Source organism: Neovison vison, chromosome 1 (assembly GCF_020171115.1).
Source record: "Neovison vison isolate M4711 chromosome 1, ASM_NN_V1, whole genome shotgun sequence".
NCBI lineage: Eukaryota > Metazoa > Chordata > Mammalia > Carnivora > Mustelidae > Neogale > Neogale vison.
The window spans coordinates 283316568-283332079 of NC_058091.1; the positions used below are offsets into that span (position 1 = coordinate 283316568).

The following is a 15512-nucleotide window of genomic DNA, read 5'->3' on the forward strand; positions in this document are numbered from 1 at the left end:
GAGGGATCTTCAGATTAGCTGAGCTGCATACAGCACCATCAGGACAGTAATGCTTTGCCGGTCTCGATTTGTTGGGGATGGAGGAATTCTGATAACTGAAGCTTAACCCTTTAAGAGACCAAAACATATAAATGTTTTTGATGGGAAAATCTCAACTTACTACTCACGTTTCATCTTAAAAACTCTCCTTTATATTTTAAATAGAAGATATGGAACATGGTTCTTTTTGGGAAGGCTTGTACCACTGTTAGACACATAATAACAGCCTCCCCCTTCCCTCTATACATCCTGCCAAGTGCTGTTCACAGTTCCCCTAAGATGTTGCAAAATCACCCGAGACTGAGTAGGCATCCCTAGGCAGCCCCGGTCCCCTCCTCAGAATGCGCTCCTCTGTCACTTTCCCTTTCTCTGTTAATGGTGGGTCCATTCCTCCAGGTGCCCAGGATGAAATGAGTGAGCTCTTCCTTAACGCATCATTTCCCTCACCACCCACACATTCTCTCGGCTGTACTTTCAAGATGATCCTGGAGTCCAACCATTGCTCGCCACCTTCACCTCCACAACCCAGTCCTGCCATGATGCTTTTTTGCCCATATCACTGCGTTAGCCTCCGAAGTGGTCTTCTCCTGGGGTCCCCGTCCTCCTTCACTCTATTCTCAATACCCTCCTCAATATACTGGTCATACTGGTTATTTTCACCCTTGAGTTAGACCACATCACTCATTTCAATCCTCCAAAGCCTTCCTCTCTCACTCCAGGTGAAAGCCAAAGTTGTCTAATGGCTTCATGCGTGCTATAGCTTTACCTCAAAGATCCCTCAGAAGTGGCCTCTTACATGCCCCTCCTTGCTCACTCTGTACCAGCTCCTCTCCCCACCGTGCCATTCCTCGAGTGAGCAAGGGAATGCTCCCACCACAGGAGCTTTACCCTTGCTGTGCCTTCTTGCTGTAGGGTCCATCCCTCAGATGGACACATTGTTCTCTCAATTTTTTCTTTATTCAGCAAAGCCAGTTCTGATGACTCTATTAAAATTGCAACATCTCCTGCACTCCTCTCCTCCCTCCTTATGTCATTTTTCCTCAGAGCATTGTCTCTCTCTACACTGAGATAAAATCCCAGGAAGGGAGGAGACATTTTCTGCTCCTGGCTCCTAGAAATGTACCTGGCCCAAGGAAGGGATTCAATAAATATTTGCTGAATGCAAGAATGAACAACAAATGTCTACTAATACAATACTTTAAATCCAAAGATGAGCCCTGTGAGGTAGTAGCAGAATGCTCACATAATGTGTGGGGAAGCTAAGGCCTGTGGTTGTCTTCTTCAGATCTACTAGGCTCACCTCCTTCCTTGTGGTCTCTCTCTCTTAGCTCCCTCCCTCCTTTCCTGCTATGGTTGTAACTGCCTATCACCACCTTTTGCCTTAATTATCACAAAGATTATTACCAAGTCTTCTAACCTTTCTAACTCTAGTCGGTGTTAATCTAATCTACCCTCTATGCTCTAGCAGGATGGATTTCCCAGAGGCATTAGTAACAACAGGTGACACTGGATAACTGAGATTAAGAGCATGGACTCTGGAGCTATTTTGCCTGGGTTCAAATCTCAGCTCTGCCTACTAGCTATCTGACTCTGAGTTAGCCTTTAAATGCTCTGAGCCTCAATGTCATCATCTGTGAAATGGGTATTATAATAAAACCTCTCTCAAAAGGTTATTATACTGAACCACAGGTAAGGGCTTTGTAAGCGTTAGTTAGCTGTTATTATCCTCAGGTCATTTCCCTTCTTAAATATCCTCAAATGCACCTCTTCGCAGTATAATAAAGTCTAAATTCTTCAGTGGGGTACACAAGACCCCTTATGCTTTCTCTGGCTGATCAGTCAGGCCTGCCTAGCTGCTCCCAAGTCCTTCAATGGTCTGTGTTGTTTGTCACTTCCGGAACTTAGTAGTTGGTGGAAGACACAGTCCATCTGGTATACCTGGCACTCGCACAGATGCTTTAGGGAGCAAGAGAACTGCCACCATTTCTGGGCAGCTTTTCATCCCTCAGGCCCAATCATTGTACCTTTGCCCACTACCTTGGCTTATTACACCCTCCACACACCTCAAGTCCAGCACCTAAAACGCAGCACTGCAATTCTTTACTTAACATTCCTGACTGCCCTACTTGAACATATCTTACTCATTCTGTAGCCACCACACCCCGCACAGCAATCCAGGGCATGGCAGGCCTTCCAGGAAAGTCAGCCGCGGAAATGAGTGGGGCTGGCTATTGGCAGGGACATGGTTAGAACACGGGTCTTGACCCGATATTCTTACTACTACTGGTTTAGCCACTCAGCAGCTAAGTCTATTGACATTGGGGCAAACACTGAATAGTGTCTCCAAGTTATACAGTTAGGTTCTCTTTTCTGCTTGTTCTTCTCCTTAACAGGCTATCAGATTTATTGTTTCTGCCTACAGCTTCTAGCCCCATTCTCTTAGCCTCTTCCAGTCTGCTGATGTGCTGTGTGTGGGAAACCACACACAAGTGTGTAAGGACAGAGCATCTCAGAGAAACTCCAAGCAATTTTTATAACAGATGAACTTTTGCGGGTAGAGATTCTGAAGTACCAACATCAGCTGCTCAAAGTCTTTCTTTGATTCTTTATATTTTGCTGTTTACACTATTATAGAATAAACATAAATATTCCAATTATGGCTGTTTGTTTTGTTTTGTTTCATTTCCCCTTGTGTCCACACGATGGGCAAGGGATAATTGGTCTACATCTTTCATTTAGCTCATTGAGCTCTGATTATTTCCAATGTTTGTCTTGAGATCTTATAAACATGTCTTTAAACTGATTTTGGATTGTTCTGTAAATATAAAATTCTAGAATTATTATGCTTTGTGAGAAAGAAAATCTAGGCTTTTATTACAGTGATGATAGGGATCAAAGGTCAACATATTTCAGATCTGAATATAACAATCATATTGAAAAATTAGGAAAGAAGGAATCTTAGGAGTCCACTGAGTTTGTCTGTTATGGTACTCAAGAACCCAAACCAGCTTGAAAGACCTCCTCAAGGAAAAGACTCTGCCAGGCTCCCATTCTTTTCTTGACAACACTTACTGCCAGGTTGTTTTACGTTAGAGCCAACTTTTATTCCCCCCTGCCTTCTCCCTCTTGTTCACTGGCTGATCTCATGCCCTATGAAGTAGACCTCCATTCACCTAGATGACAATGACGAAGTTTTCCTAGTTGAATACACTTGGACACTGAAGCTTCCCTGCTTATTTAATCTAAAGCCATGTCAAATAAAACACAAACCTGTGATTTACCTATTTCCTCAACAGAGAAACACTTTTGATCCACCGTGCCACCATTGCTGGTTAGCTTGATACAGTAGGGAATCCAAATGGAGGTATAAGATGAATTAAAGTAGCAGCTGTTTTCTCCAGCAGAGACATAATCAGGGCATTCTTTCCATTCTTGAGTCCATTCTTGAGTGCTCCTGAAATGGAGGGTAAAAAAAAGAAAGGATGAATTGTTCCAAAAATCATGCCATGGCTTAAGTCAAAGTGAGGTGCTCGATAGATTCAATAAGCTGGAACACAAATATTTTGCAAGCAAGTGTTTTAGCAGCATCACTTCCAAGAAGTATTCCATCCATGGCTCATCTGCAGGGTCTGCAGACTGCTGGAGGCCATTGGTTCTTGTACTATAGCAGAAACATCTGGACATTGGATGCAGATGATGTGCCAGCTCCTAGATTAAGTAATTTGTGGATAGGTCCTTTATTATCCACCTTTTACAGATGAGGGTTCCAAGGCTTAGGAAGGTTTAAAATCATCCTTTAGTAAAACACTACAGAGGCCTAATACCCAAACTGTGAAGATTCCCAAAGAACCATGACTCTTCGGAACCAGATGGTTCCCCAACTCATGATGGAAGAGACTAGGGAGGCACGCCGATGGCATTCTTCAAGCTGGGTGACTCTGAGATTTGGGGGGCTGTGAGGTGGAAAACTGGCTATCACCCTATTCTGAACCACCGCACCCTGTGTTTCCTCTCCCCAGGGCTGTCTTATGCTTGGGGGAGTCTTCCTCAGGTCTTGAACACGTTCCCATATTCCTGGCTTCTTTCCTTAACTACATGAAGAGCCACGAGAACATCGTAAACATGCTGGACCTCCAGGGTGACATTTATAAAACATGAGGGTCTAGCTTTTTTTCCCCCACCTTTAAAAGAGATAAAAGGTCATGAACCCAGAAATGAAAAACTCTTTCCAAACCCAGAAAGCATTTTTTTTCTATTTTGTAAGCAGAATGAATACCTCACGATAATATAAAAAAATGGAAACAAGAATGGGTCAAATTGAATTGATGTGTTTGCCTATCGGTTCCTTTTATTTTTGTTTTCTCTACAAAAAACAAGGTTATATTTTCCTACATCTTGGCTCAGCTAGAAACAAACGAACAAACATAAGAAATCATGGAGGAAAGAAGACACGTGGAAAACACTGAAGAAATCAGAGAAGCCCCTTGTCCAAGTTCACATTCCGCCACCCAGTTATTCACCTGTACCCCACTCTCCAGAGAGCATCGTGTGCTCGATGACTTAAAACATCTGCAGGGCCTGAGCTGAATGGAAAAGAGAGGCCTAGAAGTTTACAGGGGGAGAAAGCAGAGTTTGGGGAAAGGGAATTGCCTAGCCATGGGGGCCTGAACAGAAATGCAGAGCAAGCCAAGGATTGCCCCAACTCAAGGCCACCCCTGCAAGGACAGAGCAAGTGTGCTAGAATGGGACACAGCCCTCCCAGGTCCCATCTCACTGACTGACTGACTCCATGAGCCCGGCAAACCATCTCTGGGTGGCTACTGTATATGTACTAGAGAGGCATGCCATCTGCCACCAGCACTGAGTGGACATAATGATTAATATGATGTCGTTCCTATCTTCAGGCCAGAAGGAGACTCAAAATTACCATCTGAGTACTTTTTCTTTTTTGGTCTCCTGTATTCATCCCATTCATATTTAATAAGTATTGATTATATATAAAAAACACTATGCCGAACATTATGCGGGACGCACAGGTGTCTAAGGAATGACTCCTGCCTCAGAGGCATGACTGAAAACCTGTGTGACAAAGCAGTGTGGGTTATATGCACAGAGTACACATGGGGTTCCCTAAAAGTTCAGAAGATGGAATGATTGCTCTGGCTGTTCAAAGAAGCCTTCAAAGTAGAGGTGGTGTTTCTAGCCATCTTGAAGAACGGGTAAAAGCTTAATGCGTAGGGAAAGGAAGGAGGGAACCGAGTAGTCAAAAGTGTTGAGGTACGAGCATGAGTATGTGAGGGGAACAGAGGGCAATGGAATAAATGGGCAAACTTTTCTTAAATTAGAATTACTACTTGGGTGAGTTCTTCATTATTTACTCATTATTCAGGAGGTATCAGCTGAGAAGAACGTTTATAAGTCAAGAAGACATAAAGCCAGGTGGTCTGTGGCTGAGGGGGAAGAAGACAGGAATGACTTTGAGTAGGCTGAGGTGCTTGGGGCTGGTGAGCCAGAGTGTGGAGGTCTGTGAGCATCACCCTCGGGGACGGGTGCTGCGTAGCAAGGAACGACAAAGACACCACAGGCTATGCGAAGGGATGAGCTGGGAGACAACACACGCCTCCTTCTTTACAGCTGTTTCTCAGGCTGGTCTCTTTGGCACTAGGACGAAAGTTGTATAGTATGAGAGCGTCCTTGACACAGCTGCTCATCAGCTGTTGGAAAGAACTTGGGATTAACATGGCCAGTGAACTGTGGCTTAAATTCTGGCTGAGATTCTGAAAAGTTGCATACCCTTGGATGAGAGGGAAATTTATCCCTGATGGGGAATGCGAGTGGTATGAGTGTATATGTGTGTATACATGTGTATGTATATATATGTAGGTGTGTTTGTGTGTATTTGTGTATATATGTGTAGGTGTGTGTGTGTGTGTGTGTGTATGTTTAGAGTAGTAGGAAAAGGATTAAAAAATTAGGGATAGGTGGGTCATTGACCTACAGTATAATTTATTTTATCTTGACTTTCTAACTAAGTAAGGATATGTTGAAGAGAATGGTTTAGCAAGATTTCCCAGAGAAATGAGGCTCTTACATAATAAGATAGATAAAAAATATATTTAGCATAGTTGATAGTATAGAAGTATTGAATTGTAAAGCTATACTACAGTCCTTAGCAGGTTTGGATTTGTAATAGGAAGGTTAGCTCTGTGTGTTTTACAGTTTCTCAACCTCAACATGTCCCCATGGGGACTGCATGAAAAACCTTGTTTAGATTATTCCAGATCCATTAGTTCCACAGAGCAAACAACTTAAAGCACTTATCTGAAGCACAGGAACAGTTAGTTCAAAACACAACTCCCAGCGCCCTCCCCCTCATTAACTAAAGTTGAATTTTATTTTAAATAAATATTAAAAATTATTTTTAAACTCTTTTTTTTTTTAAAGATTTTATTTATTTATTTGAGAGAGAGAGACAGTGAGAGAGAGCATGAGCGAGGAGAAGGTCAGAGAGCGAAGCAGACTCCCCATGGAGCTGGGAGCCCGATGTGGGACTCGATCCCGGGACTCCAGGATCACGCCCTGAGCCGAAGGCAGTCGTCCAACCAACTGAGCCACCCAGGCGTCCCTATTTTTAAACTCTTAAATTTAGCCAAAAACAAAAGCAAAACAAAAAACCCACCAAACAAACAAACAAACAAATGGGCTCACAAAACAGAGACTCTGGCTTGCTTTCCCTGGGTTGAATTTCTTTTTTTTTTTTTTTTTTCCTGGGTTGAATTTCTACGCAGGCAACCAAAGTCAATTTATGGAAACTACTTTCTCCTTGTCATATCCCTAAGAGTTAAGGGCACGAGGTTTGCTCCTAGTCTATCTTGCGAAATGGAAGGAAGGCTGTACAAGGAGACTACTGGTAAAAATCAGAATAAAGAGCAGAAGAAGTACTTTCCATCCGAATGCTTTTACATCTAGCAACTAGAAGAAAAATACTAATAATAAAACATCATCTATGTTCTAAAGACAACTGTTTTCATTACACACAGATCATGTGTTTTGGCTTAAAATTAAATCTTTTCTCTAGAAAAAAAAGGAAAAGCAAGAGTGCCCTTTCTCCCTTCTTATCTCCCCCAGAACCTTGCATGGAAAATACACTTTCTTTTGATAGGCCAGGATAATTTGTTAAGGGGAGTGAGTGTGGGAGATGATAAAAGTGGGGGGTTAGAGTCTTAGGGACTGAGACTTCACGTGCCCACTTTCTTCATCAATAAGGCGTCTGTAGGCAAGGAGCTGAGGGCGGAGCCTCCCTGAGGGCCTACAATGTCATTCAGGCCGAGTCTTCTCCTAGCAGTGAGACTAGGCCCGGCACGGCAGCCATGACTGGGCGGGAGAGGCAGCTCCGTGTCAGCCGGCTCTCCTGGCCAGCAGCAAAGAGCCACGCGCATGGCTGCCTCCAGGCCCGCCCAGTGGACGGCCTGATGTGGTTAGGCTCCTTTGTGCTTTAGTTACCAAGGCCAGGCTGGTAAACTGAAAGCCCAGTGCACGGGCCCCTTCGCCAAGTCTTCCTGTCTCCCCCTGCTCCAGTTCTGGATGAAATCCTGTCCTGGCTTCATGTGTCCAGGAAGAAGGACACATGGGATTCTATGGTTCCGGGAGTTGCCTGGGACCTGAATTCTGAGAACTTCTGGGACCTGACTGAGAAGTCAGGAAGCACACCTGTTCCGTTCTCTTTGCACCAGGAGCCGGTGTGAAGGCTGACATGTTTGTGTACTCGCTGGTGCAGTCTGGGCCTGACATCCTAGCCCTTTGGATTCTACCCTTCCTAGATAAACCAGGCTGAAGGCTTCTGCTATTTTGGCTAGATAGAATAATTACATTTTTGTAGAGAAAACACAAAATACTGATTTTGCAAGTTGGGGCTGGCTCTCATCATGAGGTTGTGCTTGGAGGCTTGAAGATGGGACAGTGTTTTCCCCTGGGATCCCAATCCACACTAAGGCAACAATTAATGACGTCCTTCCAAATACGCTGGGATCTGCCCTCCACCTGTTCACACATTCTGTGGCATCTCCGTTAGCACAGAGCCTGGCTTCGGACTAGGTCTGCTCAGAGGCCCAGGTGTGCAGAGGAGGCCTGCAGGCAAAGGTATGTGACCTGGATGGAAGAAAGTAAGGGGCAAATATATATTTGTGAGGGCTTCATACCTTTGGGTTTATCTTTTGGCTCAAGTTCAGATTAGGTGACTATTATGGTTGGTAATAACCCATTTTTATAACATGGGTCTGACTCTGCCCTCTCTCTCTTCAGTTTTGTCCCTTACTACACAGATAACTTTGTTCTCACTGGGCCAGCTCTCTGTACCTCCGAAATCTCTCTCCATTTAACAGTCGACTCAGCAGATACTCCAAAGTGTTACAATCATAAAAGCTTCCCGTCCAGATGCATTTCCCCAAGCCAGCATAATCTCGCCATCCCTTCTGTAGCGTCAGCCTTAAAAGAAAAAAAGTGCTTTTGGGGTCCAGCCGTGTCATTATTTGCATGCCCTCTGGGGCACAGCCAAGTAACCTCCCTCACACCTGGGAAGTGGGGAAGGCCAGCAGGAGTTGCTAACGCAGAGCATTTATTTGTAAACTGAGGACCCAGTTTTGCACTGACAACAGCCTTAGAAGACCAATAATCATTAGCCAGAAAGAATCAGAAGTAATTATTGTAGGCCAGGAATTGGATTTCTTTATCTTTACCATTTTAAATTGTCACCATATCACCAATAATCACAGCAGCTACCATTTCTTGAGTACATATGCTGGGCCAAGCACGGCGCTAAGTGTTTTTCATGTATTATCCAATAAAACCCTCACAAGAAGCCATGAGACAAGGTCTACTATCTCCGTTTCGCAAATGAGGCATCTGAGTTGTGAACGGACTACTCTGCCTGGCATTCCTCAGCGAGTGCCAGAGTTAGGCCGAGATGCGGTGTGTTGGACCTGAGCCTGTGTCTTTAGCTGCTCCTGCATCTTTCCTCTGTTTCCGCACTCCTCCCGGGGTAGATGGCATCAGCCTTGGACTGATGAACACTCCTACCCTGGCTAACCTTGTTTCTTGGCTTAGGCCTTCCCTGGGGGTTGGGTGGAAAAGAGGAAGGGACAAAGTATTTGAACCTAAAACTTAGAAAAGGCAAAAAGGTACAACATAAGAGTAAACAGAAATGGAAATAATTCCAGGTGAGGGGTCAGAAAGAAACAAGCTGGATGGTGATCATATCGAGAGATCTTTGTTTCACTCTTCCTCTGTTATTTTACAAGACAACCAGTCAAAATGGAATAGAAAACTATTATAATTCCTTACTGAGAATCACTAATTTAATAGGAACATAGTCTGTTTTCTACATAAAAACACCAAGCTGAGTCTTTTAAAACATACATGTCTTCTCAAAGTCCACCACAGGTAAAGTCAAATTCAAGGCCTAGCCATGGCCAACAAGACTTGGCAGTCTGGCTCTGCCAGACTTCCTTTTTTTTTTTTTTTTTAAAGATTTTATTTATTTATGACAGAGCACAAGTAGGCAGAGGCAGGAAGAGAGAGAGAGAGAGAGAGATAGAGAGAGGGGAAAGCAGGCTCCTTGTGGAGCAGAGAGCCCTATGTGGGGCTTGATCCCAGGACCCTGAGATCATGACCTGAGCTGAAGGCAGAGGCTTAACCCACTGAGCCACCCAGGTGCCCCTCTGGCTAACTTTTTGACTTCTTCTAAAGTCACGTCCCTTTTTTATCTTGTGCCATCCATGCAGGCCTCCTGCTTTCTTCAAACAGATCAGCCTCAGGGCCTTTGCACCAGTAATTTCCTCTCCTGTAGTCTCCCCCTGCAGACATTCTTATGGGCCTCTTTCACTTCACTTCTGTCTCTCCTATAACACACCACATCAGCAAGGCCCACCGTGAGCTGCTCATCTAAAGTTTCACCCAAGCTCCCTACACACACGCATACCTGCCCACACACACAGACACGCTTTTCTATACTTCCATGTATTTGCTCTCTCATATACACTTATATGTTCACATCCTTGTGCACTTCCATGTACCTGCTTCCACACCTTCTCACACACACTCACCCTTGCACACACTTCACACACACACTCATGCATATTCACACTTTTACCCACTGGCACGTACCCTCATTCATACTCACACTCACCCTCAGACACTCTCATGTACACGCATGTCCTCATTCACAGTGTGGACACTTCCTATCCTCTGGCTTTTACTTTTCTTAATAACCCATATTACCAGCTGACATTTATTTATTTATTTATTTTTATGGTCTGTCTTCCCCTGGTGGAAGTGACGCTCCACGAGGCCAGGGTCTCTAAATTTTTTGCAATTGGCGTTGTATCTCTGGTGCCCTAGATAGTCCCCAACATGTAGTAAAGGCTTAATTAATACTTTTTGAATAAATGTACACATTTAAGTCATCACATGTCCACCACTGCAACTCAGTAAACTTTCATCTGAAAATCTATGGAGGGAAAAGTCAGGAAGGATGAAGACTGCACCTTCTAGTATAGAACAGCTGTATGGATCCTGGGTTCTTCAAACTATGATTAACCCCATCGGTCCAGTGGCATGAAAAAGTCTCTAGTTCAGGTGAACGGCACTTGGTGAACTGAGGCTTCCCAGAAGAATCTGCAGAATAAACAGAAAAGGCAACGCATGAAATCAGGAGGGCCAGGTATGGTCCTGATAAAACTCACACGTAAAGTGGTAAAGAAGAACCATTTCCTCTAGAGACACGGTTTTCCTGGGTTGTGGTTTCAGAGCTCGTTGTGTGCCAGTCATTTCTCTGTCAGCTCTCGATTCCAGGGACAAACTGTTTTGTCTTTATGTCAAACATTATTTTTAGGGCCTGTTGGAGAAACCAGAACTAGAGGTAGGGCTTATTTGGAAAGTGACCCTGGAACAGGAAGTAGGGCCAGGGAGAGAGGGAAGGGGAGGGTGGACCGCCACCAATGCATGTTGTCCAGGGGGCTCCCACAGTGGCCAGCCAGGGGACCTCCACAGAGGCCTCTGGGAGAATCTGTAGAGTGTGGAGTGTGTTCTAGAGAAGGAGGGGAGGCTGCGGTGTTTGTCCTCCTCACTCCCACCCTCCACTGCCTGGGGGCTGCCCTGGAGGCATTCATGCCCGTGGCCTTCTAGGGCACACCCACACATGGGTAGAAGATCTCCCGTGACTTGCTTGGGAAAAGCCTGGACAGGCTCCTGAAGGGGATGTGGCAATGTGCATGATGGTGGCCGTGAGCCCCAGATGCAGGCACTGGCATCAGATGGGACAAGGGATATGGCCTGGGACCATGGCATCCACTACGGAGCCTTTCCTCCTTATATATATATATATATATATTTTTTTTTTTTTTTTTAAATAAAGAGCCACTTATGTTTGCATTCTTTAAAAAGATTCAGCCAGTACGTCCATTAGGTAGATGATGACTGAAAAACTTCTGCATACTTATGTGTCAACTCTTATTTGGGAAGTGGTGATTGCCTCCTAGTGTTAGGCTATTAGCCCAAACACCTCCACATAGATGAAATTTGCAGCAGACAAGTCTGAGGCAAAACCAGATTTTTTGTATATCATTTTTCATTGTTCTCTGATTTCCACGGCCATTTGGGAGATGGTCAAGCTTCTTTTTTCTTTTTTTCCTCCTTACGGGATTAGTCTTCCGTTAGATTGTAAACTTAATATATTTGTTCTCTGATCTAAAGCTCTCATCTCTAGGCAACAGGGAGACTCTCAGATTTTATGTATCTTTATGAAGACTTTAAAACACAATTTAGAAATAAATAGCAGGCAGCCAAACACATAAAAACCCCTAATTCCAAGTTCCAGGTTCCTTTCTGGTGTTCTGAATCAAAACATGCCTCTTTTCCCCTTTGTCAGCAAAATCCTAACAAATGGGATGTTCTAAACCTTCTAAATAAATCCATCATTCAGACATCCACTCAACAAACACTAAACATCTACTTTGTTCCAGGCCCTCTCCCAAGAGTAGAGCAGGAAATAAAACTAACGTTCTGGTCCTTGTCGGGTTTCTCTTTTAGTGGAGGACAGGGGAATTCCGTGTAGAAAGATGAGCAGGGTAAGAAGATAAGGGGCTGGGAAATGGAGACCCCATCCTCCTTCTGCTAATACCCATATAAATGCAGCCAAAAAGCTCAGGCTGGGGAAATGTGTCCTCGTTTTAGAACATCTGCTGTCCCAAACTGTCTGGTCACAGGTAAATGAATCTTCAAGAGATCCTGAGTAGCAGATAAGTCCTTTGCCCTGAGAACACATCTTGGGAGTGACAGAATGTCTTAATAAAATTCCATAGTCACACCATTGTAAGAGATTCCTTTTTCTGTATTAACTAAGAGATTCACAAGAGTTTCGGGGCCTGGATAGGATCTGCTTGGTACCAAGGGCAGGTGCTCAGCCCTCTAGGTAGTCAGCATTTACAAATCTCTCTAAGAGCACTGACATGTAGGATCTGCTACAATTGAAGAGAGTGAAAAAGGTGTGTGTTTTGTTAGGTAAGCACCTATTATACAGTAGAGTACCTGGAAAAGTTCCTTCTTCTATTAGCTGAAGCACTGAAAAGGTTAGTTTCAGATCATCTAAGCATATAAGCGATTAATAGAACATATTTCAGCCACAAGTATTTTTAATGCCTGCAGATTTGAGGAGACTATTGCAGATTCTGGTTACTCCTCCACACAGAAGTTTAAGAAGAGGAAATGCACTGGATTACAAACTCAGAGATCTGTGTCTGAGTCCTGGCTCTGCTACTGTCAGCCCCGATCTCCCCAAGCCAGTCTCCTCAACAGAGAGGCTGGAAGAGATGAGATTCAAGCTACTAAACAACTTCACTTTTATAATAAATAACACGTACTACCATTAATAATAATGTACACAACTAAAACACAATTTTAGCATTTAAGCTGAAACAACCAGAGAACACCAAAAGCAAACACCCCTGAGGTTCTCATATTCCCTGTGCAACAAGCCTACCACATAATGGCAAGAATAGTAAACCCAACCCAAAAACTTGAAACAGAAAAGAAAAGTTTGCTAGCTGGGGAGAAAAAAAACTTAAAAAAATTAATTTGAAACACATTTTTATTGCTTAAACTTAGTCCGCTTGTTTATTCTGTTTCATTTTAACTCCAGATGTATAGAAAGCTCCCTATTATCTTCTCATTCTGAATAAGAAATAGGAAATTCATGGTTCATGGCTGTGATGCTAATGTTATGTAGTATGTACTCAAAGAAGAACTCTGATACAGGCATAGTGCAGCCAGGCTATTTTAAATGTCTGTTTTACTGCATGTCCTCCTTTCCCTACCTTCCTCCTTTCTTTCTCTTTCCTTTCACTCTCTTCTCCTTCCTTCCTTCTTCCTTTCATGTCTGGGTATGTGCCATTAAATGCTGTAGCAGACAGACTCTCAGATGGCCCCTATGATCCCTGTTTCCTGTTATTTACAAGATTTTGTATTTCATCTCCTTGAATAATTTGCTAATCTAATCCAATCTAATCTACAGAATATGGCAGGGTTGTGGGGATGTCATATCTGTGATTAGGCTACAAAGACTGTGACTTCCATCTTGGCAGCAGATTCTCATTCTTGTTGGTTTTGATGAAGCAAACTGCTGTGTTGGTGGAAACCACATGATGAACAACTGAGAGTGGCCTCTGATCAGTAACTAGCAAGTCGAACAACTCTTGAAGACCTGAATCTTGCCAACAACCATGGAAGCTGATCCTTTCCCAGTCCAGCCTTCAGATGAGACCACAGCCCTGGCAAACACTTTGATTACAGCCTTGTGAAAAAGTGTGAAGCAGAGGTCCCAGAAGATGGGTTAATTTAGAGGAAGGGCAGGGAATAATATTAATGCTGTTTATACAGAATAAATGAATCCAGTATATCAGAAGTTGAAAGCAGCATTCAACAATGGCATAAGCCACTTTTCTCAGCAAATGGAAGGCGTTGCAATGAGTGTGGTGAAAGTATGTAACTTTTTTGTTGGAGGCAAGAAGAACTGTAGTGTAGCTGGCTACTTAGCTCCTCAGTCACCTGCTGTTTCAGGTGTTATGACTGTGGATGAAGACAGCTGGCATTCCTGAAGTTCAGCTCCTTAACATCTTGCTGAGGTTTACCAAGGCTGAGAGGTACTGGCCTTAAAATGAGTACCTCTCTGATTATGTCTGAAAATCCTAGTAGAAGTTCGTTTCATATCTCACTTAAAGACAACAAATGGCTACCATACATTCTCAGGTCCTCTCTGATGAGCCACAGCCCGTAATTTTTGAAGTATTAATAATTCCTGCTCTTTCATGAACTTTAGCCTAAACCTAGAGACCATATAGTTCAATATCCATTTATAGCAACTCTGAAAAGAATGCACTTGACAAGAGAGCCTAGCTTTGGCCCTAAATTGATTCTCACTAGGAGAAATGAGTGTTCTAACTCAAGTGGTCTCACATTCTGAAAAAAAGCTAAGATTAACACTGATCAGCACTCAACATCCTGACAATAGATTTAGAATTCATTTTTATTTTCTCTTTGGAGTCTTCATTTTGGGAATGAGGATTTTGACTTGCAACTACATATTTATTTATTTATTTTTAATTATTTATTTCTTTTCAGTGTAACAGAATTCATTGTTTATGCACTACACCCGGTCCTCCACGCAATACGTGCCCTCTGTAATACCCACCACCTGGCTCCCCCAACCTCCCACCCCCCGCCCCTTCAAAGCCCTCAGATTGTTTTTCAGAATCCATAGTCTCTCATGGTTCATCTCCCCTTCCAATTTCCCTCAACTCCCTTCTCCTCTCCATCTCCCCATGTCCTCCATGTTACTTGTTATGCTCCACCAATAAGTGAAACCATATGATAATTGACTCTCTCTGCTTGACTGATTTCACTCAGCATAATCTCTTCCAGTCCCATCCATGTTGATACAAAAGTTGCGTATTCATCCTTAATGAAGGAGGCACAATACTCCATAGTGTATTTGGACCACATCTTCCTTATCCATTTGTCCGTTGAAGGGCATCCTGGTTCTTTCCACAGTTTGGTGACCATGGCCATTGCTGCTATAAACATTGGGGTGCAACTACATATTTATTTTAGTTATTGTTACATACATCATGTAACATGTTATATACATCACCTTCCATATTATATCACATTGAATTCTTAACATATATTGTCTCCTTTAATACTGACAGTAATTCCAGAAGGTGGGCATAATTCCAGAAGGTGTTCACTTAGAAATAGGTGAAGAACTGGAGTTTAGGGAAGTGAGTGTCCTTGTTTTTACTGCTGTACGTAGCAGAGATGGGATTAAAATACAGGTTTGTGTGATTTCAAACCTAAAATCAGCACCAGCAAAAAATAGCAGCTTTTTTGTTAGGCAATTTTCTCTTGCTTTTCAAAAAATTCCC

The 15512-nt window shown here is 43.3% G+C and overlaps 1 protein-coding gene across 2 annotated transcripts in view; it reads right to left on the reverse strand.

Annotated features, from left to right (window-relative positions):
* Window positions 1–15512, reverse strand: part of GHR (growth hormone receptor) — a 258493-nt gene that overhangs the window by 21878 nt on the left and 221103 nt on the right. For both annotated transcript variants that reach the window (XM_044232381.1, XM_044232377.1), the window contains exons 4-5: window positions 10581–10710; window positions 3321–3493 (exon numbers count right to left, since the gene is read on the reverse strand). In XM_044232381.1, the coding sequence (XP_044088316.1) occupies window positions 3321–3493; window positions 10581–10710 (303 nt within the window). The remainder of the gene's footprint in view (window positions 1–3320; window positions 3494–10580; window positions 10711–15512) is intronic.